This window comes from Pan paniscus, chromosome 10 (assembly GCF_029289425.2).
Source record: "Pan paniscus chromosome 10, NHGRI_mPanPan1-v2.0_pri, whole genome shotgun sequence".
NCBI classification, from domain to species: domain Eukaryota; kingdom Metazoa; phylum Chordata; class Mammalia; order Primates; family Hominidae; genus Pan; species Pan paniscus.
The window spans coordinates 128181799-128204692 of record NC_073259.2 but is presented as its reverse complement, the minus strand read 5'-3'; the positions used below and the strand labels follow the sequence as shown (position 1 = coordinate 128204692).

The 22894-nt window shown below is 50.2% G+C and overlaps 1 protein-coding gene across 1 annotated transcript in view; it reads left to right on the top strand.

The window, feature by feature from the left end:
- The window catches only part of GCN1 (GCN1 activator of EIF2AK4), a 68166-nt gene extending 52992 nt beyond the window's left edge, over nucleotides 1–15174 (top strand). The window contains exons 45-58 of the mRNA XM_034934631.3: nucleotides 1427–1591; nucleotides 3594–3755; nucleotides 4035–4127; nucleotides 4405–4548; nucleotides 4635–4904; nucleotides 5130–5243; nucleotides 5717–5947; nucleotides 7723–7916; nucleotides 8044–8158; nucleotides 10426–10522; nucleotides 11115–11263; nucleotides 11695–11802; nucleotides 12954–13172; nucleotides 14474–15174. Coding sequence (XP_034790522.1) covers nucleotides 1427–1591; nucleotides 3594–3755; nucleotides 4035–4127; nucleotides 4405–4548; nucleotides 4635–4904; nucleotides 5130–5243; nucleotides 5717–5947; nucleotides 7723–7916; nucleotides 8044–8158; nucleotides 10426–10522; nucleotides 11115–11263; nucleotides 11695–11802; nucleotides 12954–13172; nucleotides 14474–14599 — 2187 coding nt within the window. The 3' untranslated portion in view covers nucleotides 14600–15174. The remainder of the gene's footprint in view (nucleotides 1–1426; nucleotides 1592–3593; nucleotides 3756–4034; nucleotides 4128–4404; nucleotides 4549–4634; nucleotides 4905–5129; nucleotides 5244–5716; nucleotides 5948–7722; nucleotides 7917–8043; nucleotides 8159–10425; nucleotides 10523–11114; nucleotides 11264–11694; nucleotides 11803–12953; nucleotides 13173–14473) is intronic.
- The last annotated feature ends 7720 nt before the right edge of the window (nucleotides 15175–22894 follow it).

Sequence of the window (22894 nt, the reverse complement as noted above, 5' to 3'; positions counted from 1 at the left end):
AGAAGGCTGGGTCTGCAGAGCCTGGGAAAGTACACGTCCACCCTGCCTAACAGAGGGACATTGTGTTCTTTACTTAGTCATTCTGCAAATATTTTTTGATTAATTTTATTTTATTTATTTTTTTGAGGTGGAGTCTTGCTCTGTCGCCCAGGCTGGAGTGCAGTGGCGTGATCTCAGCTCACTGCAGGCTCCGCCTCCTAGGTTCATGCCATTCTCCTGCCTCAGCCTCCCGAGTAGCTGGGACTACAGGCATCCACCACCACACCTGGCTATTTTTTTATATTTTTAGTAGAGACGGGGTTTCAGCATGTTAGCCAGGACGGTCTCGATCTCCTGACCTCGTGATGCGCCCGTCTCGGCCTCCCAAAGTGCCGGGATTACAGGCGTGAGCCACCACGCCTGGCCTCTGCAAATATTTATTAGCATCTCCTGTGCACTAAGCAGGGGCCTAGCACCTGGGGACACAATGGAGAAGAAAGGCAGCTTCATTCCTTATCCTCGTGAGAGGTAGTCTGGTCGAGGAGATGGATATTAATCAAATAACCACACAAAGAGATGTAAAATGCGACTGTGGCCAGTGCTGCGTGGCACTGCAAATGCTTATAATAGCTGCATTTGACCTGCTGGGGAGGGATGGGCCTGTGTTAGTGAACACTTCTCGGAAGAAATGATGCTGGAAGATGAAAGATAAGTAAGCACTAACCAGGTGAGGAGGTGGCGAAAGACCATTCCAGACAGAGGGAATAAATAATGTTTTAGATACAAAGACAGGATATGCAGAGGTCCCGTGGTGGGCAGGAACATAGCACCAGTAGGGGCTGAGCAAGGCCAGTGTGGCTGGAGTGAGGAGGCAGGGAGGAGCAGTGCGGCATGAGATCAGGCTGGCGCACTGGCAGGGGCAGACAGATCAGTGGGCCTGGAGGAGGTGCCCAGGTGGGCTGGTGATCATTTCTGCCCATCTCCTTTGGTCTACTTCCAACCCCCCATCCTTGGCAAGCAAATTGTGTATTTGGCTCTAAAGAAGGGTTTGCATGAGGTCTCAGAAAGTAGATGTTTTTTTTTCCTTAAAGTTTTGTTCCAGATTCAGCTCCTGCTCAGCCATAGCACAGTGTTAAGGCTTCAGTCATCCAGGGAAATTGGCCCTTGACTGTGCAGCAGATGATGAATTTTTTGTACATGTGTAAGGTGCTGCTGGCTCTTAATGTTAGGTTGTGTAGGTGTGTGTGAAACAGATAATTTTTTGGTAGTGTTTTGCAAGCACTACAGAGAGTATTTGGGGGCTCTTTAGGGGTAAGAGCATTTGGGGAAGTTAAGTCAGTGATTCAGGTAAAGCCTGGGAGGTTTCAGGGCCCTCATTCTGGAGTCCTCCTCTGGGTGCCCTGGGCTTTGCAGGGACTTTACTTCCTGGATTGGTCTCTGTTGACAGATTGCAGCGAGAACATTGGGAGATCTTGTGCGGAAGTTAGGGGAGAAAATCCTCCCCGAGATCATCCCCATCCTTGAGGAAGGCCTGAGGTCTCAGAAGAGCGATGAGAGGCAGGGTGTGTGCATTGGCCTAAGTGAGATCATGAAGTCCACCAGCCGGGATGCCGTGAGTATCTTCCAAGGATCCCGCCAGCTGTGCACTGCAGACGACCTGACCCAGAGGGCGGGGGAGGGCTACTGAAGGAGGTTCACCTCTAGGGGGTTTGTGCTGCCCTCAGGGATGAGCCAGTCTCACTCTGGGGAGGTGCTGGCTGGGCCACATGGACTTGAGGCTCCGTCTTCTCAGCTTTCCTGTCAGTTTTGCAGGCTAAGAGCTACGTGATTTGGATGCCTCCTTGAGTGGCCTTTGGAAACTGGAGATGATCACTCTCTTACAACTGTGGAGGTTGCTCAGGATCAGTCTCTTTTGTGATGCTATATAAGTCCAGTTAAAATGTGTGCACCTCCTTCTGGGAAAGGGGATGGACAGCTGTGTGAGTGGGTAGGGCAGGAGGGAGCGGGAGGGGGTGTGTACTCACCCTTAGCAGGAGGGGAGCAGGTAAGAGTTGTGGTGCCAGGTGGGAGGAAGCGTATTGCGTCTGGCAACAATACTGTTTCCATAGCAGCAACGTTCAAGGGGTGTGAAGTCCATTACTCTTACTTGGTTCCTGAGTTAAATGATCCTGGAGACCCCCCTGGGGAGTAGGTTAGGAGTGCTTATAGGCACTGCCTTCGTGTTTGGATGAAAATGCCAAAGCAATTAAGTGGATGGCCCGCTAGAAATGTAAGCAAGTGGCCAGTTGCTTGGCTTGGGCATCCTTGTCTGAATCCCTAGGATACCAGATCCCTCTTCTCCTATATTGATGTTTGTCTTACGTTTGGTTTTTAAAATTTACATTTGGCAAGGAATCAAAAGAAATTCTGTCATCAAAAAGAGTTGTGATTCATTGGAGAGGTAGAGTTCCACAGAGGCTGAGTTCTTGTCTGCAAAGTCCCCACAGTCCAATGGCAAGGCCCACATGCCAACCAGTCATTAGAATGCAGAGTGGGCTTTGCTGTGCTGGGATCGTTACTGAGGGAGCAGAGCCATTATTGGCTCCATTGTAGACCCAAAGACTTCATAGAGCACAAAGTCTGGATTGAGACTTGAAGAAGGACTTGGAGTTTTCCAAGAGAATAAGCAAAAGAAAGAGTCCAGGGAGAGAGGGGGCCAGATGCCTTGGGAAGGAGTTTGCAGTTCTTAGAGAAGATGGGAGGTATATTGAGAATTCACCTAAAAGATTCAAGCTGTTGATTATTAAGTCTCAGTGAAGGATACATGGGGGTGCATCACATCCTCTCTGCTTTTTTTTTTAATTGAGACAGGGTCTTACTCTGTCACCCAGGCTGGAGTGCAGTGGTGCGATCATAGCTCATTGTAACCTTGACCTTCTGGGCTCAAGTGATCCTCTCGCTATGGCCTCCTGAGTAGCTGGGGACTATAGGTGTGCACCACCACACCTGGCTAATTTTTGCATTTTTAGTAGAGATGAGGTCTCACTATGTTGCCCAGGTTGGTCTCAAACTCCTGGCCTCAAGTGATTCTCTTGCCTCCACCTCCCAAAGTGTTGGGACTACAGGCATGAGCCACTGTGCGCGGCCCCTCTCTACTTTTTAATTTTTTAAAAATTTTTAGTTTAAGACAATCTCACTCTGCTGCCCAGGCAGGAGTACAGGGGCACCATCTCTTTTGGCTACAGCCTCTGCTTCCTGGGTTCAAGCGATTCTTGTGCCTCAGCCTCCTGTGTAGCTGGGATTACAGGTGTGCACCACCACACCCAGCTAATTTTTGTATTTTTAGTAGAGATAGGGTTTTGCCATGTTGACCAGGCTGGTCTCGAACTCCTAGCCTCAAGTCATCTGCCCACCTTGGCCTCCCAAAGTGCTGGGATTACAGGTGTGAGCCACCGTGCCCGGCCCCTTCTCTCCTTTTTTTTATTTCACAGTAAAGAGTTAAGTTAAAAGACAAGTCAGGCAAAGAGAGTTAGGGTGGCCTAGCTGGGTCAGAGTCCCCTGCCTGTGCTTCTTGTCTGCTTCTGCTCCTTCTTTGCCTTTCCTGCATCTGGTACAGTTGTAGCTTGCCATTGCAGGTGCTGTATTTCTCTGAATCCCTCGTGCCCACGGCAAGGAAGGCTTTGTGTGACCCACTGGAGGAGGTCAGAGAGGCGGCAGCCAAGACTTTCGAGCAGCTGCATTCCACCATCGGCCACCAGGCTCTGGAGGACATTCTCCCATTTTTACTAAAGCAGCTGGTGAGTGGATCTACCACACACCTACCTACCAGTTTGGCTTTTGCCGTCTTTGTAGATGGAAAATACAGGGCGATTATTCTGCCAAGGCAGTCGCAATGTGGGCCCTCCAGAAGGAGTGGGTATAGCAAGATCAGACTTGGCTTTGTGCTTCGCCTTCGACAGTGAGGAAATGTGGGTGCAACAGGAGGGAGGGAAACAAGTGGAGAAGGAAGTTGGCGGTGGCTGGTTGAGACAGCAGAGATGCAGATTCCTCAGAGTTGTCCCCAACACCCTCTGCAGGATGACGAGGAGGTGTCAGAGTTTGCCTTGGATGGTCTGAAGCAAGTCATGGCTATTAAGAGTCGTGTGGTGCTGCCCTACCTTGTGCCCAAGGTAAATCCCAACATGTGGTCAACACCCTCTGGCTCCAGGGCATTGACATTCCAGGGCCTGCAGTGAAGACCAGTTCTGAACGTAGATGTTGGAGGGCTGGGGGAGGAGGGTGCAGTGCAAGCATTACATCCTTCCCCTGTTGTCTTCCAAGATATGCTGGAGTAGATGCTTGGCTCTGAGCAGTGGGCTTGGGCTCTCTTGCCCACCCGTCTGTTCCCAGAGCCTAGCGCAGCACCTGGCACAGTATTCACTGAGTTAATGTTTGTCATTCCACCAGCTGACAACGCCACCTGTCAACACCCGGGTGCTGGCTTTCCTTTCGTCAGTGGCTGGTGATGCCCTCACCCGTCATCTTGGCGTGATCCTCCCAGCGGTCATGCTGGCCCTGAAGGAAAAGCTTGGGACCCCAGATGAGCAGCTGGTAAGGGGCGAGCCTGCTCCTGCTTTCTCATGTCCCGTCTGCCCGGAGGATCCCTGCTCAGCACACGTGTCTCTTGTGGTTTGCAGGAGATGGCCAATTGTCAGGCTGTGATCCTCTCCGTAGAGGATGACACAGGGCACCGGATCATCATCGAGGATCTGCTGGAGGCCACCCGCAGCCCTGAGGTGGGCATGAGGCAAGCTGCTGCCATCATCCTCAACATCTACTGTTCCCGCTCGAAGGCTGACTACACCAGCCACCTGCGGAGCCTGGTCTCGGGCCTGATCCGCCTCTTCAATGACTCCAGCCCTGTGGTTCTGGAGGAGAGCTGGGATGCCCTAAATGCCATCACTAAGGTGAGGGGACTGCTGACCCCACAGCCAACTTTTGCTTTTAGAAAATTCCAGACATTTACAGGAATAGACTTATAAGAATCCCCCACGTGCCTGTCACTCAGCTTCGGCGTTTACCCACTCGTGGCAAGTCTTGTTTATACTCTCGCCCACACTTTCCCCATATATTCTTTGGAAGCAGTCTTGAGAGGGCTGTACATCCTCTCGCTTTTTCCTGGATTCCTGCAGAAGCTGGATGCTGGCAACCAGTTGGCACTCATTGAAGAGCTGCACAAGGAAATCCGGCTCATAGGGAACGAGAGCAAAGGCGAGCATGTGCCAGGATTCTGCCTCCCGAAGAAGGTAAGCCAGGGCCTCGTGCAGGGGGCTGTGGGCATGCAGTCTGTTGTGCCCTTCTGGCCCTTACCCCTGTCCCAGGTCTGCGGTAGGGGCTGCTGGAGCAGTAGCCGTGGTGGTTGGTGTTCAGCACCTTCGCAGACAGCATGTTTTCTTCCATGGCAGTCAGATGGGGACAGGGTTCATGCTGCCTTTGGTTTAAGCTCTGCAGGTCACCTTGGCCAGAGTGAGTGGGCCACAGGGTAACAGCAGTGCATGTTCTCTCTGTGTGATAGGCCTGTTGGGGCCCTTGTCGTCTTTTCTCTGCCAAGACCGTTCCATAGCCAGCCCTCTCAGGCTGTGATCCTGAGATTCAGCCCAAATCAATATCTCCCATGGAGTTGAGGGGAGGACAGCTGTCAGGACCACTTTGCTTGCATGGGAGACACCAGGGCCCAGGGTGTTTGAGATTTGACTCTCAGTTGTGGTTCTCTTGTCAGGGAGTGACCTCCATCCTTCCAGTGTTGCGGGAAGGAGTCCTGACTGGCAGCCCTGAGCAGAAGGAGGAGGCAGCCAAAGCCTTAGGCTTGGTAATCCGCCTGACCTCGGCTGACGCCCTGAGGCCCTCCGTGGTCAGCATCACTGGCCCTCTGATCCGCATCCTGGGGGACAGGTTCAGCTGGAATGTGAAGGCGGCTCTGCTCGAGACACTCAGCCTCTTGTTGGCTAAGGTGAGTGGCTGATGAGTTTGTTCAGATCTTAGAGAACAGGTCTGTCTGCAGGAGCCTGATACAAGGTGTCATGTAGCAGCAGGGCAACAGGTTTATTGTGGAGAGCCGCATAGCAGAGGGAGGTAAGACCTTGGACTTCAGACATGCTACACCATGGGTCAATTCCAAGTCGTCCTTACTAGCTCTGTGACCAGGATGACCTTGGGAAAGCCATATAACCTAAGCCTGTTTCCTCACCTACAATGTGAGACTAATAATACCAGCTGCCTCATGAAGGGCTGCTAGATATGGGGATTAGATGAGGTTATGTCCAGCATGATGCCTGCTACATACTAAGCACTCAGTACATGTGAAATGCTATTATTTTGAAAAACTACTTTTTCAAAGGAAAAAATTCAGGACCACGTAAATACAAGGAAAACATTGTTTAAAGATATTGCAGTTTTTGTTTTTTTTTGTTTTTTGTTTTGTTTTGTTTTGTTTTTGAGACGGAGTCTAACTCTGTCACCCAGAGCTGGAGTGCAGTGGCACGATCTCGGCTCACTGCAACCTCCGCCTCCTGGGTTCAAGCAATTCTTCTGCCTCAGCCTCCCAAGTAGCTGGGATTACAGGTGTCTGCCACTACACCTGGCTAATTTTTTTGTATTTTTAGTAGAGACAGGGTTTCACCAGGCTGGTCTCGAACTCCTGACCTCGCACAGCTCAGATTTACCAGCTCCCCCTATCCCCTTTGTGTGCCTGCCACAGCCTGCACACCCACCCAACTCCAGTATTTCCAGACCTTCATTGGCACTGAACCTCCAAACAGTCACTCTGGTTTTCCTAATTAACAATAAGTAAGCCGGGCGTGGTGGCTCAAGCCTGTAATCCCAGCACTTTGCGAGGCCGAGGTGGGCGGATCACCTGAGGTCGGGAGTTCGAGACCAGCCTGACCAACATGGAGAAACCCTGTCTCTACTGAAAATACAAAATTAGCCGGGCATTGTGGCGGGTGCCTGTAATCCCAGCTACTCAGGAGGCTGAGGCAGGAGAATTGCTTAAACCCGGGAGGCGGAGGTTGCAGTGAGCTGAGATCGCGCCTTGCACTCCAGCCTGGGCAACAAGAGCGAAACTCCGTCTCAAAAAAAAAAAAAAAAAAAAAAAAAAAACAAACAGTAAGTAAATCTTTACTCTTGGACCCACCTGTATTTTATCAAAAGTGTGCCTGTGTTTCTGTATAGTCAGGGGTTGAACTGGATTTTTAGTTAGGTGGGTACACATTTGTGCAGGGAGGATTACATTTGTTTCACAGGCTTGTTCTGAGGGCTGAATGTGGAGTGCGTATCCTGCTGTCAGTTGCTCAGTAGATTGGCTCTGCAATTATACATTGAGTCCCTTTCCCTGTCTTGGCATTAGAACTGTGCTTCAGTACTGCCGATAGTCTGCCCTGCTTGTTAATGTATTCAGAGGAGGATTTGAGTCACTTATCGATATGGACAGGTCTCCACTAAGCCAACCCAACGCAGCCAAGGCTGCGAGACAGCTCCCTCAGATAGCGGCCGCCGCCTCCTCGGCCTCCTGCTCCTCCAGTGTATCAAAGCATGCTGGATATGACCAGGAGGCCAAGCGAAACCTGTCTGTGTTTGGCCTCTCTGACGGGCTATCTGTCCCTAGCCCTGTATGAGAGCTGGACTCGCTGTGGTGGTTTGGGATTGTCATTTGTTCTCATGCCTGTGGTACACTGTGGCTTTGGGTCCACCACAACTGTCTTTCATGGATGTGGGTTCCTCCCACAGGTTGGGATTGCCCTGAAGCCCTTCCTGCCCCAGCTGCAGACCACTTTCACCAAAGCCCTGCAGGACTCCAACCGGGGGGTGCGCCTGAAGGCCGCAGATGCTCTGGGGAAGCTCATTTCCATCCACATTAAGGTGGACCCCCTCTTCACAGAGCTGCTCAATGGCATCCGCGCCATGGAGGACCCAGGTGTCAGGTACGGCGCTGGCAAGGGAGCACTGTGGCCTCCAGGAGGCCAGGGGTTGCTGTGGGCCGAGCCTGCGCTGGCAGGAGGGGTGGTGGTGGAGGCACCCAGGGCTTAAGGCGGTGCATTGCTTCTGCAGGGACACCATGCTGCAGGCCCTGAGGTTTGTGATTCAGGGAGCAGGGGCCAAAGTGGATGCCGTCATCCGGAAAAACATCGTCTCACTCCTGCTGAGCATGCTGGGACACGATGAGGTACGGCTGCAGGCAGGACTAGTGGCAGTACTGGACCACTGGTTTCCCTCCTCCTCCTTAGGTTGAGTTCTTCACTTTGTGTTAGAACCAGTACAGCTCAGTAGTAATAAGCATTCCTGACATTTCTATCACCCTGTATGCTTCACCAACATTTCCTCGGGTTTCAAGGGAAACGGGGCAGGTATTGTGGATATATTGGTTATTTCTGTTTGTTTGTTTGTTTTTTGGCTGAGTCTTGCTGTGTCACCCAGGCCAGAGTGCAGTGGCACAATCTTGCCTCACTGCAGCCTCCGCCTCCTATCAAGCGATTCTCCTGCCTCGGTCTCCCGAGTAGCTGGGATTACAGGTGTCCGCCACCATACCCAGCTAATACTTGTACTTTTAGTAGAGATAGGGTTTCACCATGTTGGTCAGTCTGGTCTCAAACTCCTGACCTCAGGTGATCCACCCGCCTCGGGCTCCGAAAGTGCTGGGATTACAGGCATGAGCCACCGTGCCCGGCCGGTTATTTCTATTTTATAGATGAGGCAAGTAAGCTTTGTAGAGACCCAGACCTCTCACCTATTTGCTCTCTGATCTTAAAGAAGTCACTTTCTCTGTCTGCCTCTCATTTCCACTTTTGTAAAATGAAGAGGTTTATTTATTGTTTTGTGAAACATTTGCCGAGCTAAAGGGCCTATCCCAGAGGTGCATAGACCTCGTGGTCACAGACCTCAAGAAACTTAGTATGTAGTGGGATAAATGGTCTCCAGGGTGTGTCCCGGTGGCAAGTCTTAGAGGTCTATTTTCGAGGGTGAGACTTGTCTGGGCCATACCCAGCAAGTAGTAGAGTCCAAACCAGAAGCCCTGGACTCCTGGTTCTGTCCCAGTTCCATCAGCCTCACCTAGTCTGGAAGCATCTGTCAAATATTTGGCTGCGAGCACTGTGGGGCCAGTAGGGAGTTGAGTCTATGGAGAAGAGTTTTCTGTTCCCTTTTCAGACAGCCCTCTGTTGTGGTCTAATTTACTTTGTAGGGCCAATCTAGGAGGAGAGGGCCTTTGGGCTCACATGGTTTTACACTTCATTGACACACACACACACCCACACACACTCCTCCTGCCCACACCCGCAACACACACACTTGCTGCTGCACTTCCCACGGCTCCAAAGGCCTAGTTCTGGTCCCCAGGCGCCAGCTGTCGGACTCCAGCCCCAGCCTTCTCTGTGGGGACAGACAGGAAAGTCTGCTGTCTTGGTCACAGTCTGTCAGGGCTTCTACAGAGTCATGTGTACAGTGCAAGCAAAAGTTAGTATTGAAACATATTTGCATTTTACCACAGTGCAGCTTAAAATAGATGAAGTTGGAGAGAGTCGGTGTCAGAGCCAGCTTTAGCTTGGCACCTGGGCTTCTGCTTCGAGCTCAGAGGCCCAAACTGCTGGCAGTCCATTCTCTTACCCTCTGAACCTCCACTCAGATTGAAGGTGGCAGTTCAGGGTGCCAGCCTGGCATTAGCTTTTTGGGTTATTGAGTCCCTGGTTGGTGGTTTGTTTTGGGGACATGTTGAGTTGGCACCTGTAATAAGGAACATAACTTAAAATCCTCTCTTGATATTCCATAGTTAGCTGGCCAGGGAGGAGCACGGAGCCGCTTGCGTACCTGGCTCTGATTTGAACAGGAAGTGCTTGCCTTTCCTTATCTTCCTTGGCTTGATTAGTGGCTTTAGTTTGACTTCCTAGGATGAACCCAAGTAATTTCGGTGGCAGTGGGGCACTCATGCAGTAGGGAGATAGCAGGAGTCATTCTGGCCACAAGATGACACAAGCTCTGTGGGAGAAAGGAGCTCAGAGTGGCCATCTCTAGCCGGCTTCCCTGGTGGCTGGGGGCAGGTGCCTCCCCTCCTGCCCCTCCCACCCCTCCCTGCCTCACAGGGCTGTTGATAGTAATTGAGATAATAAATATGAAACATTCGGCCTTCCTAAGAAGAAAGGTGCTATGTAAATACAGTTATTACTGCTATTACGAGGATGATTACCATATGCATACGCACTGGGGTTTTCTATAATTAAGTGAAGTGCTGGCTGTGTAATGTTTAACTCCATACCAGTGGCAGCCCAATCTGGCAGGGGAGCACGAGTGCCTACAGGAAGGACTGGATCTTGAGTCTCTGAGTTGGCTTTTCCACCTTCTTTGTTGCTGTCCATCCTGGGCTCTAGAGCTGCCTGCCCTGGTTCCCACACAGCTGGTGTTGTTCCCTGCACCCCCTCACTCCCTTCTCTTCCCTGTCAGGACAACACTCGCATCTCCTCAGCCGGGTGCCTAGGGGAACTGTGTGCCTTTTTGACTGAAGAGGAGCTTAGTGCCGTTCTACAGCAGTGCTTGCTGGGTAAGTACACTGGAGAGTTCCCCTTCAGAGACCTGGGCCTCTCAGCCCTAGCGAAGAGTCGACGGGCATCTCCCTCCCTCCCTCAGAGGATCTTTTAGCAACTGGACTGTCCTTTCCTTGGGAATCCAGCAGTTAAAGCAAAATCCAGGCCAGGGGTGGTGGCACTCACCTGTAGTCCCAGCTACTCAGGAGGCTGAGGTGGGAGGATCAGTTGAGCCCAAGAGTTGAAGGTTGCAGTGAGCCTTGATCACGCCCCTGCACTCTAGCCTGGGCGACAGAGCGAGGCCCTGTCTCTAAAACAAACAAACAATACTGAATTTGCAGTGGTCCCGTAGCCGTGAGTGTCTCTGCTCAAAGAACACAGCTGTAAGCCCGGAGTGGTTCATGAGCAGGCTTTCCTTACTTTCCTTAATGTGCCACTTTGGGGAGCTTCTGCCAAGATAGCAGGGAGGTCCATGTGAATGTGGCCTGGAGTTTTCCTTGTGCTCTGGGTCAGCACGCTGGTCTCCAGCGGGGTGGGCCCATGGGCCTCATGGGTGCTGGGGACATGCTGTAAAATACCGGTTGATCCCAGTCGTGTCCTTCCACCCAGCGGACGTGTCCGGCATTGACTGGATGGTTCGGCACGGGCGGAGCCTGGCACTTTCCGTGGCTGTGAATGTGGCTCCTGGCAGACTTTGTGCCGGCAGATACAGCAGTGATGTTCAGGAAATGATCCTGAGCAGTGCCACGGCGGACAGGGTAAGGCATTCGGGCCATATCCCATAGGCATAGGCCACATCCCATAGGCAGCACCTTGTGGACACAGCACGGGTGGACCCCAGACTGGGGCTTAAGAAGCTTGGGTCTAATTTTACCTTTGTCAGTAACTTGCTGTGCCCTTGGACCAGCACTTGATCCCTTTGGGCCCCAGTTTCATCATCTAAACAAGGAATTTGGGTTGAAGAATCTAGATGCCCCTTCTGGGTCAGATCTTGGATCCCTGTTCCTGGGAACCAGTGACTGTACTCATCTGCCTCAGCCGGGGCAGCCTGCCTGAGAGCTGTCATGGTGTAAGGGGTGATGTGGTGGTGATGTGGTGGAGGGTCCTGGAGATTACTAGGAACTGGGGTTTTCCTGGCTCTGGGGAAGGGGTGGGGGGCCTCCTGTCTAGTGCTGTCTGTTCTCCACAGATCCCCATTGCAGTGAGCGGGGTCCGGGGCATGGGCTTTCTCATGAGACACCACATCGAGACAGGCGGAGGGCAGTTGCCGGCCAAACTTTCCAGCCTGTTCGTTAAGGTGAGTGGGGGCCAAGCATGTGTTTAATCCCTAACACCTGGCTTGTGAGGAGGTCCTAGGCTCAGAGACCACCAGCAGTGTGCCCTCAACTAGTTGTGTGCTAGTTCTCCGTGGACGGCCTCCAGGAGATCGCTGAACACTTAGGGATGGAATGTAGGGGGTTTCTGTGTGTGCTTTACACTGCAATAAAGCCTAACTTTTTGTCACATTCTCAAATTGACCTGTGACTCTGAATCAAGTTAGGAATCGCTATTTTAGGCATTCTTTCTAGGCACCCTAGTTTTGTAAAATTAGATACAGACCTGGGTTCCCATCTTAATACCTCTCTTTTCCCTCCTTCCTCGTCTAGTTGGCCCAGCACTTCTTGGTGTGGTTACTGTGCTGTGTGCCAGGCCCTAGTTAGGAAAGCCAAGGAATGTGCCAGCAGGGCTCCCGTGGCCCGTGTGATATGGCGTGCTTCTGAAGCATTACTGTGCACAGAAGTCAGAGCCAGGGTGCATTTTAGTGAGATGGGGCCATGCCTGGTACTCTAACCAGCTCTCCGCAACAGTGTCAGTGGTGCTGTGCATGGACCTTGCCTTGAGTAATGAGGTTCCCAAGAGTGACTGCCTCCCCCCGCAGCACCGGGAACCCACGGAGTTTCTGAGGGGCCTGATTCGATTGAGCCTCATCTGTGATGACATCAGCCTGCACCCGCTTGTTCACTTGGCATTATCCTGAAGGTGTAGAGATGAACAAGGCAGACAGGATCCCTGGAGCCCATGGGGAGGACTCTGATATAGATAAGATTGGCAGGGGGCACCTCTAAAGGATGACATGGGAGCTGAGACCTGCAGGATGGGAAGCAACTAACCTAGAGAGGATCCGGGGCAAGCACGGCCCAAGCTGTGGGACCAGCCAGGGCAGAGGCCCGAGGCCCTGGGATGTTGGAGGAAGTAAAAACGCATGCGGGCTGAGAGTAGTGAGCAAGGGGAGAGTGGCATGAGATGAGGGTGCAGGAAACCAGGGTCGAGTCATGCTGGGACCCTCCCACAGGAGCAGGGGGGGTCAGTGTTCATGCTGTAGGGAGAGTGTCGAGGCTGGGCATTTGGGCTGCTTCAAGGAATAGATGACGTGCCTATCCAAAAGCCTGTTTGTGGTTCTTTTTACAGTGTCTGCAGAACCCATCCAGCGACATCAGGCTGGTGGCTGAGAAGATGATCTGGTGGGCAAATAAGGACCCGCTGCCTTCCCTGGACCCCCAGGCCATCAAGCCCATCCTGAAGGCTCTTCTTGACAACACCAAGGATAAGAACACCGTGGTCAGGGCCTACAGCGACCAGGCAATTGTCAACCTCCTCAAGATGCGGCAGGGCGAAGAGGTGTTTCAGGTGGGAGCCTGGGGGGCCTCACCAGGACGTGCTGTGAGCATTTGTCTTTCAGCTCTTCTTCAGCATGGAAATATTTAAACCACAGGCTCTTTGCCACCACGGATGTGCTAGCTTTCAGGAGCAGATTAAGATTTGGGTGACTGGGGCCGGGCGCGGTGGCTCACGCCTGTAATCCCAGCACTTTGGGAGGCTGAGGCGGGCAGATCACCAAGTCAGGAGATCAAGGCTAACACGGTGAAACCCCGTCTCTACTAAAAATACAAAAAAATTAGCCAGGCATGGTGGTGGGCGGCTTTGTCCCAGCTACTCAGGAGGCTGAGGCAGGAGAATGGCGTGAACCCAGGAGACGGAGGTTGCAGTGAGCTGAGATCATGCCACTGCACTCCAGCCTGGGCGACAGAGCGAGACTCCGTCTCAAAAAAAAAAAAAAAAAAAAAAAAAGATTTGGGTGACTGGCCCAGTACCTGAAAACACACATTCCCATGGTTTTCAGACTTCTTTCCGAGCAGGGCCCTTTCTTCAAATAAAATCTCACATGACACCCAAACAGACATAGCAGATCCCAGGAGAGCTGCCCAGAGGAAACCCAGAGTTGTGTTCACTCAGTCCCCAGCCCCCAGCAGCCTTGAAAGCCCAAAAGCTGGCCAGCCGCGGTGGCTCACGCCTGTAATCTCAGCACTTTTGGGAGGCCAAGGTGGGCGGATCACCGGAGGTCAGGAGTTCGAGACCAGCCTGACCAACATGGAGAAACCCCGTCTCTACTAAAAATACAAAATTAGCCAGGTGTGGTGGCGCTATGTCTGTAATCTCAGCTACTCGGGAAGCTGAGGCAGGAGAATTGCTTGAACCTGGGAGGCGGAGGTTGTGTTGAGCTGAGATCGTGCCATTGCACTCCAGCATGGGCGACAAGAACGAAACTCCATCTCAAAAAAAAAAAAAAAAAGCCCAAAAGCTGCAACTCCCACTGCCTCGTCTCATGAAAAGCATGATGGGGCCAGGTGCGATGGCTCATGCCTGTAATCCCAATACTTTGGGAAGCCGAGGTGGGAGGATCACTGGAGCCCAGGAATTCAAGATCAGCCGGGCAACATAGGGAGACTCTAAGAAAAAGGGAAAAATAGAAAAGCATGATGAGTGTTTTCATTGGCTTTCCCTGGATCCATCTGATTCCCTTATTTTGCCAGAGTCCACCTCAGTGTCTCTAGTTCTGGGGTTAACATTCATTTTTGTCTTTCTCCAATTGGAGAACGTGGCAGCCGTATGTTCTGACTATGTTTCCTCCTGCTCATCCTTCCCCACAGTCCCTCTCCAAGATCCTGGATGTGGCCAGTTTGGAGGTGCTGAACGAGGTTAACCGAAGGTCCCTGAAGAAGCTGGCCAGCCAGGCCGACTCCACGGAGCAGGTGGACGACACCATCCTGACATGAGAGGCCTGGGCCAGCAGCAGCATTGCCGCTCCACATCTTTGCTCAATGTTTTCATTTTTGAAAATACATTTGTTCCAATGGGGAGCTTGGAAGATGGCGTTCCCAGAAAGTATTTTAATATCAATAGACCACAGCCAAAGCCTTAAATCAAACCCACACACAACTGAAAATTGCCTCCTCCATCTCTCACCTTTTCCTGTGGAGAAGAGAAGGAAAAGCGCACGCATGCGCCTCAGCAAATGGCAGCCCAGGAGCTGTTTGCCCAGTTTAGCATGGCTAGGTCTGGAACTATAATAGCAGAGTCAGACTGTGGGTTCCTCTTCTCCTGTGCTTGAGCTCTGGTTTGAGAGCTGGCGCTACCAACCTTTTGCCTAGATCCCGAGTGGGGCACAGACGGTGGATCTCTGCCCAGTGTGGTGTGTCTGGCTTGGCTTTTCAATATTGTGAGGTCTGAATGGATCTGACCCCTGTCAGATGAAAATGATCCACAGCTCTGGCAGTTCCCAAGTCTGGGGAGGGGTATAGGTTTGAAAGGCTGTTTGAAAGAGGAATGTTTAATAAAGGCTTTGATTTAATCTTGATATAAACAGATTTTTAAAAATCTCCACCCATTAAACATGAAGCTTCCTGCATCAGGAATAAGGAAAGGTTTGCACCTGTTTTTGTAAGTATTCACAGTTCTGTGATTTCTGGACATATCTCTCTCCTGCTTTTGAAAGTCTTAGCATTCCCTGTAGATGTCTGTCCTGAGGTTGGGTTTTGAGAGGTGTGCAGCCTGGCCTGTGATCTCCCCCAGTGTGGAGAATGCAAAGGTCGAATTAGCCACTTTCCTGTTCTGTTCTGACTTGGAAAGGTAGGGAGCTTCTGGTACTCAGGTTGTAAAGAGAAATCCAGCCCCTCTGTGAATAAGAAAGGGCCACATTCCTATAGTTGAAGGACTTGGAAGAGGAAGCCAAAGTTGCATTTCAGCATCTGCCTCCTTTATGAATGACTTCCTTCCTCCTGATTCTTAGAAGGCTCGTGACACACACATTCTGTCTGATGGAGCACACCCCACTGGGACTAGTGACGCAAGTTTTTCTGGGCTGTTCCCTGGCCACAATACAGGACAAACCTCTGTCAAAATTACTGGCCTGAGCTGTAAAAGGAAGAGAAAAAGTGGTGGTGGCAAACTCACTTTATAAAAGGTATAAAAATGCTATGCCAAAAAAAGCAAGACTTTGGTTATTAATAATGCAGCCAAGGTGGAAAGTAGGCCTGTGACTCAACACTTCCAATGAATAAGGCAAGGTGACCTCTGAGGCACTTCTCATGAGCCCTGTTTTCTTGCAGCAGACATGGTGTCAGCTGGCTTGAGGTAACTGTAGAATCCCAGGGCTGGAAGGGACCTTGAGAGGTCAGCTGAGTCCTTGTAGCCAGAACAGCCAATGGCTACAACTTTTGGTAGCCATGGTAACTGTTCTCTGCCTCTGGAATTCGGATGGTCATCAGCATCCTCCCAACTGCCAAGGGCATGTGTCCATCAGGCTGTCTGCAAATGTGTTCTCCACCACCAGTCAGCTATGGGGAGATACGGGAAAAGTTTCTGTTGAGGGGCATGAGCTGGGAAACCTGTTAAGCTGTGAGACCATCTTCACTGTTTCCTCCAGGGTCTTGGATCAGATGCTGATATCCACCTGTGGCTTTTAGCCCCGCTTCTGCAACTGGGAGGGGAACCTGACGTACTTAGAGGTATCAGACACTCAAAAACACCAGATACCAGTTCCAGAAACTGGAGGAGGATGAGCTCTCTGTTCGGAATGGATGGAGCTTGACTGACAGACGGGGATGACTCGAAGGCTCCCAGAGCATATTGAGTTGCATTCTCTGAGTCTGGAAGGAGGGTGTGAGCTCCCAGGAAGTGAGCCATGAAGGGCTGTCATGGACATGCCAGGGGAGCCCGCAGAAAGGACCTTGTCACCCCAAAGTCCTAGCAGTCCTGAGAACAGCAGCCCAGACCAAGCACCCTGGGGACATTGAGGTTAGCAGCAGAGAAGCAAAAGCTGTTTGTCCTGGAGGCTGGTAGAGCTGTTTCACCTTGGGCAAGTCATCTGACCTCCCTGGGCTGGTTTCCTCTTATGTACAATGAAGAATTTGGAAGAGAAACTCTAAAAATTTATTCTCAAAGTTATTCTGTAGGTGGTGGTACTCTCTAGGTTAATGGTACTTACAACAGATGACATTTGCTATCATTTCATTTAGTCCTCTTAACAGTTCTATGAAGTGGGTTCTCAATACTATTTTCTAGAGGAGGAAACTGAGGCACAGAGAGGCCACTCGCCCAGGGTCATATGGCTAGTAAATGGCAGCCTGTCCCCAGACCTCTGTTTTTAGCCTTTCTCTTAACTTCTCCTATGCTGGCTAGTTAGCCATCAGCATTTTTCATTCTTTAGAGCCTCCAGAACTTTTCCATCCAGGTATATACAGGAAATTAGTACGTGTATAGCACACTAAGTGAACAGCTCCAGCCGCCTTGCCCAGGGATGCCACCCCCTCCAGACCCTACCCAGCTGCTCTGCAGGCTGTGGGGAGGAGGACCTCACTCCACTTAACAGGACACTGGCTGGGAAAGTCTTCAGAGAAAGCAGATTATTCTCAAAGACTTGCAGTGATCCTCCAGAGGAGACTGTCTCTCTTTCTCTTGTGTCTGTGACAAAGTCATATTCCCTTATCCAGAGAAAACTGAAAAAGTTCTAAACTGAGCATTCCCAAACCTTCACCTAACTCTGGGAGCCTCAGGAATCATGGGCAGCAAGATTATTTTTAAAAGGTGGGGGTATTAGGCCGAGGCGGGCGGATCACCTCAGGTCAGGAGCAAGACCAGCCTGGCCAACATGGTGAAACCCTGTCTCTACTAAAAATACAAAAATTAGCCGGGCTTGGTGATGGGCGCCTGTAGTCCCAGCTACTCAGGAGGCTGGGGCAGGAGGCGGAGGTTGCAGTGAGCCGAGATTGTGCTACTGCACTCCAGCCTGGCGACAGAGCGAGACTCCGTCTCAAAAAAAAAAAAAAAAAAAGGCGGGGGGGGGGCGGGTATTGTTAAAACATGGTTCACGCAACCCTTCAAGGAACCAGACCTTCAGGTACATTCTCTTTGTCCAACACTGATGCTGGAGGACTTGGGAGAGTGGCAGGGAGGCTGCAGATTTGACAGTTTTGGGTGCAGGGATTGGAGACATTATTTGACAGATTTTGAAACACAATTGGCAGTTAGGAATGTTTTTCCTCAATGTATGGCTCTGTGGATGTGTCTCAGATTGCTTCAATAAGGAAAAAGAGGAACCAATCTAACTTAAAAGGTCTAAGTTCTAAAATATTGTGAAGGAAATGTAGATACCGCTTTAAAGTTCTAGTGCAGGACAGTGGAGCCACAGGGACTTCCAGGACAGGTTGGAACCTTAATTTCACTGCTTAATACTAAGCTGTGTGATCTAGACCATGTTCCTTAACCTCTCTGAGTGCATCCCCTCACCTTGACAGCGCAGTCTCACCGTGTTGTCATCTGTGTTGAATGACATAATGCACTTTGCACAGAGCCAGGCACATATAGGAGGTTCTGGATACATGGATGGTGACAGTGAAACAAGGATGATGGGGAATGAGATTGATTTTGAGAAATTATGATGATGACTATGTTTGATTCTCCAAAGCTGAGTGTACATACATCAGCACACAGATGGTCTCCACTGTGCATGGGCAGGAAGGCACATTACCACCACTTAGATCGGTGCTTCCCACCGTCGTGAGAGAGGCCGGCAGGACGTGGTCTTTATTTTATGAAGAGTAAAGTTGAGGTACAGGTGGCAAGGAGCATCTCTGAGGTCACGTTGGCAGAACTGGGAAAAAACCCATATTTCTTGATTCTCCGCTCACCAAGCCCCAGGGGCATTCTACAAAAATAATTTGGAAGGTGAATGTAACAAAAGTGAAACCCACGTTCTTGGCCTGTGACTGGGTTTCACTTTTTAAGAGATGGAGCCCAGTTATTTCACAGGGTGGCTCTGAGTTGCCCCTAGGTTCTGTTAGGAAGGGTCCCTGCTGCCTGCCCCAGGGGAAGGGGAGTGTTGATGTCAACACAGCTCAAGACACTGGAAAAACTGGTCTGAGGGATGATTGCCTCAGAGGGATTTCTAGGTGAGACCTTCCTGATTGTGCCTGAATGGATACCCCAGTCCCTGTCAGGTTCCCTCCTGTGAGCTATTTCTCTAGTGAGATGGCGGCCTGGTCACAGGGACAATTAGTGCATGATAATTCCTCAGGGCTGTGCCCCGCAGTCCCACAAGAGAAAGCTGTGGGTTTTGAATGTATTTACATTAGATCTTTCTTACCACTTAGGTTCCCACAAAAAAGGGAGCTAGGAAGCTGGGGTGCAGGATTCAATCTAGCATTTCGCAAATATTTTGCCCTCAAGACTCCTTATTTATTTACATGCAGGGTACTGCTCTGCCGCCCAGGCTGGAGTGCAATGGTGTGCTCATGGCTCACTGCAGCCTTGAACTCTTGAGCTCAAGTGATCCTCCTGCCTCAGCCTCCTGAGCAGCTAGGACTACAGCCACGCACCACCACACCTGCCTAATTTTGTTTGTTTTTGAGATGGAATCTCACTCTGTCGCCCAGGCTGGAGTGCAGTGGCGTGATCTTGGCTCACCGCAGCCTCTGCCTCCCAGGTTCAGGTGATTCTTGTGCCTCAGCCTCCAGAGTAGCTGAGATTACAGGTGCCCGCCACCATGCCCAGCTAATTTTTTTTTTTTTTTTTTTTGTATTTTTAGTAGAGATGGGGTTTCACCATATCGGTCAGGCTGGTCTTGAACCCCTGACCTCAGGTAATCCACCTGCCTTGGCCTCCCAAAGTGCTGGGATTACAGGTGTGAGCCATCATGCCCAGCCTGGCTAATTTTTTTAATTTTTTTGTAGAGATGAGGGTTTCACTATGTTGCCCAGGCTGGTCTTGAACTCCTGGCCTTGAGCCATCCTCCCTCCTCAGCCTTCCGAAGTGCTGGGATTACAGGTGTTTGTCACTGTGCCCAGCCGGGATCCTTTTATATTTTGAAATTTTTTTGAGGACACCAAAGAGCTCTTGTGTATACCTATCTTACCTATTGATATTTAGCATCTTAGGAGTCAAAACCAGGCTAGGCACAGTGGCTCACGCCTGTAATCCCAACACTTTGGGAGGCTGAGGTGGGAGGATAGCTTGAGGCCAGGAGTTCAAGACCAGCTTGGGCAACATAGTGAGACTGTTGTCTCTACAAAAAATTTAAAAATTAAAAAAAAAAAAAATAGCAGCCAGACGCAGTGGCTCACACCTGTAATCCCAGCACTTTCAGAGGCTGAGGTGGGTAGATCACCTGAGGTCAGGAGTTTGAGACCAGCCTGACCAACATGGCAAAACCCCGTCTCTACTAACAACATAAAAATTAGCTGGGCATGGTGGCATATACCTGTAATCCCAGCTACTCGGGAGGCTGAGGCAGGAGAATTACTTGAACCCAGGAGGTGGAGGATGCAGTGAGCCAAGATCATGCCACAGCACTCCAGCTCCCACCTGAGCGACAGAGCAAGACTCTGTCTCAAAAGAAAAAAAAGAAAAAAAAGAAAAAAAAAAAAAAAGCCAGGCATAGTGGTGTGTGCACCTGCAGTCCCAGCTACTCAGGAAGCTGAGGTGGGAGGTTCACTTCAGTCCAGGAGGTCAAGGCTGCAGTGAGCCATGATCGTACCACTGCACTCCCAGCTTGGGCAAGAGAGAGACCCAGTCTCAAAAACAAACAACAACAAATCAAAACTGTTCAAGTGGCATTGTTCCACATTTTTTTAGGTTTCTAATGTCTGGATTCGCATGTCAGCTCTGCATTTGGTCTGTTGTATCACATGTCATGTAGGCTCTGGCAAACACTGTACAGTCATAAGCAAATGAAAGTGAAAAAGGCAAATCACATCTTAGTATTGTGAACATGTTTTGACTCTGAAGATCCTTTGAAAAGGTCTTAGGGAGCCCTGCGGGTCCTCAGACTACACTTGCAAAACCACTGATTTAATAATATAAAGGTTGAGTGAGAAAATTCCTGCTAAACGGTTTGGAGTCGGGAAGAAGCTGACCCTGAGTTAGACCCCAAGTTTGGCCCACACCCCAAAAAGTGAACTCAAGAGAGGGTTCAACTAATTGTATCTGACATTCTTTCCAACTCTCACACTGTGTGTGTGGCTTCACTTTAATTCAACAGGTATCAAGCACCTACCAGGCACTGGGTCTCCAGAGGATACAGATAAAGAGATGGTCCCTGGAATCATGGAACTTACATTCACTTGATTTCTGGGGGCTACATCAGGGCAGGGCAAGGCCCACTGCCAAGTCTCTTGGTGTGGCATCAGGCTTGCAGGTGTGGGAGAAAGGGCCCGTTTCCACTTCCATCAGAGGGAGACACCAGGCATCATATCATATCCTCTCTTCCTTCCGTCTTGGACCAGTATGCTGAGTGGTCCCCATCTTGCTCCTAATTTAAAGTCCCTGTCGGTCAGTTTACCTGCCTTCTCTGAGTTCTGATTCACCACCCACTGCTTCCTTCCTGGATGATCACAGCACACGTTCCCTCCCTTGCTACCTAGCACTCAGCAGCTTTGAAGTCCATGTTGCTGTCTGAAATAATGGATTTCACAGGTCCCTCCAACCTCCACTGCACTGATCTTCATCCCTGACACTGCTACCCTTGAGGGCCTGAGGTCCCCCTCTCCTTTACCCACTTAGCCTTCTGGTTGGTGACACTTTACTTCCCAAAGCTCTTTGAAGTGCCCTTAGTTCATCTTCCCTCCAAATATTCACTCCTTATTATTCCCTGGCTGCTAATCCTCTGCTTCCACTATCCTGAAAAATACTTCATGAGCCCCACTGCTCTCACCACCAAGCATTGTTTCTCTTGTCATCCACTGCCAAACTTCCTGCCACCTCTGTGGCTCCACTGCCTGCTTCTGCAAACCTCAGCGTGCTCCCTGCTTTACTTTTCTCCTTGGACATACTTGGTGCCTGTATTCTCTATCAGAATATAAGCTCTATAAAAGCTGGGATTTTAAAATTTTACTTACTGCTGAATCCTCAGCTCGTAGATAGTAGGCCCTCAAGTATTTGTCGAATGAGTGAATGACTTGTTCCCCACTAAACTGTAAACTCCGTGAGGACAGGAGCTTTGTTTTTTTCATGTTCTAGCCTCTGTGCCCACTACAGTGCCTAACACCTAGTAACTGTGCAAATTTTTTTTTTTTTTTTTTTTTGAGATGGAGTCTCGCTCTGTCACCCAGGCTGGAGTGCAATGATGCGATCTTGGCTCACTGCAACCTCCACCTCCCAGGTTCAAGTGATTCTCCTGCCTCAGCCTCCCGAGTAGCTGGGACTACGGGCGTGTGCCACCACACCCAGCTAATTCTTTTGTATTTTTAGTAGAGATGGGGTTTCACCATGTTAGCCAGGATGGTCTTGATCTTCTGACCTCATGATCCACCCGCCTCGGCCTCCCAAAGTGCTGGGATTACAGGCGTGAGCCACTGCACCCGGCCACTTAATATTTACTGAATTAAGGATGAATCCAGTTACCAGGTAAATTACGTGATTTTTTTTTTGGAAGCTGCTTTGTCTAGTTTATAAGTTTGCTTATTGTCTTGCATCTGTCCCTGCTGTTACCTTACACCCAGGCTTCAGCAATAACCTTTAAAGCTCTGCAGCTGAAATCCATCCTGCATACTCCTGCCAGATTACTTCACTAAAATATTTTGAGATTGCTTCTTTGCTCAAAAACTTTCAATGCCTCCTCATCGTATTAATAGTTTCTAATGTGCAAACAGGTGGTGTTGCAAAAGTTCATCTGTAAGTTAGCTGTTCAGAGCAGTGGAACAAAGTTTCCCATTACTGGACACACTGATCCTTTAGGTCACACAAGTTTACATATGTATACAGTGAGAAGGAGAAAGAAAGCTTAACATAACTCATCATTGAACTGTAGTTTAAATAAATGTCTAACAATGTTTCCAGAAGAAAATGTGCTGATTCATTTTGAGATGCCAGGCACATACTCTGGCCTGCAGGGAATTCCCCTCCAAGCCAAATGATGATTCTCATAGACTGTGACAGGGACTGTCTAAATAGACACTCAAAGCTCTCCTATTCCAGTGCCATCATGGCATCTTTATGATAAAATCTTCTCCCCATCATTCTAACTAAAAGCTATAGCTTTCCTCCTCTGAAGTCTAGACTGCATATCTGACAGCTTT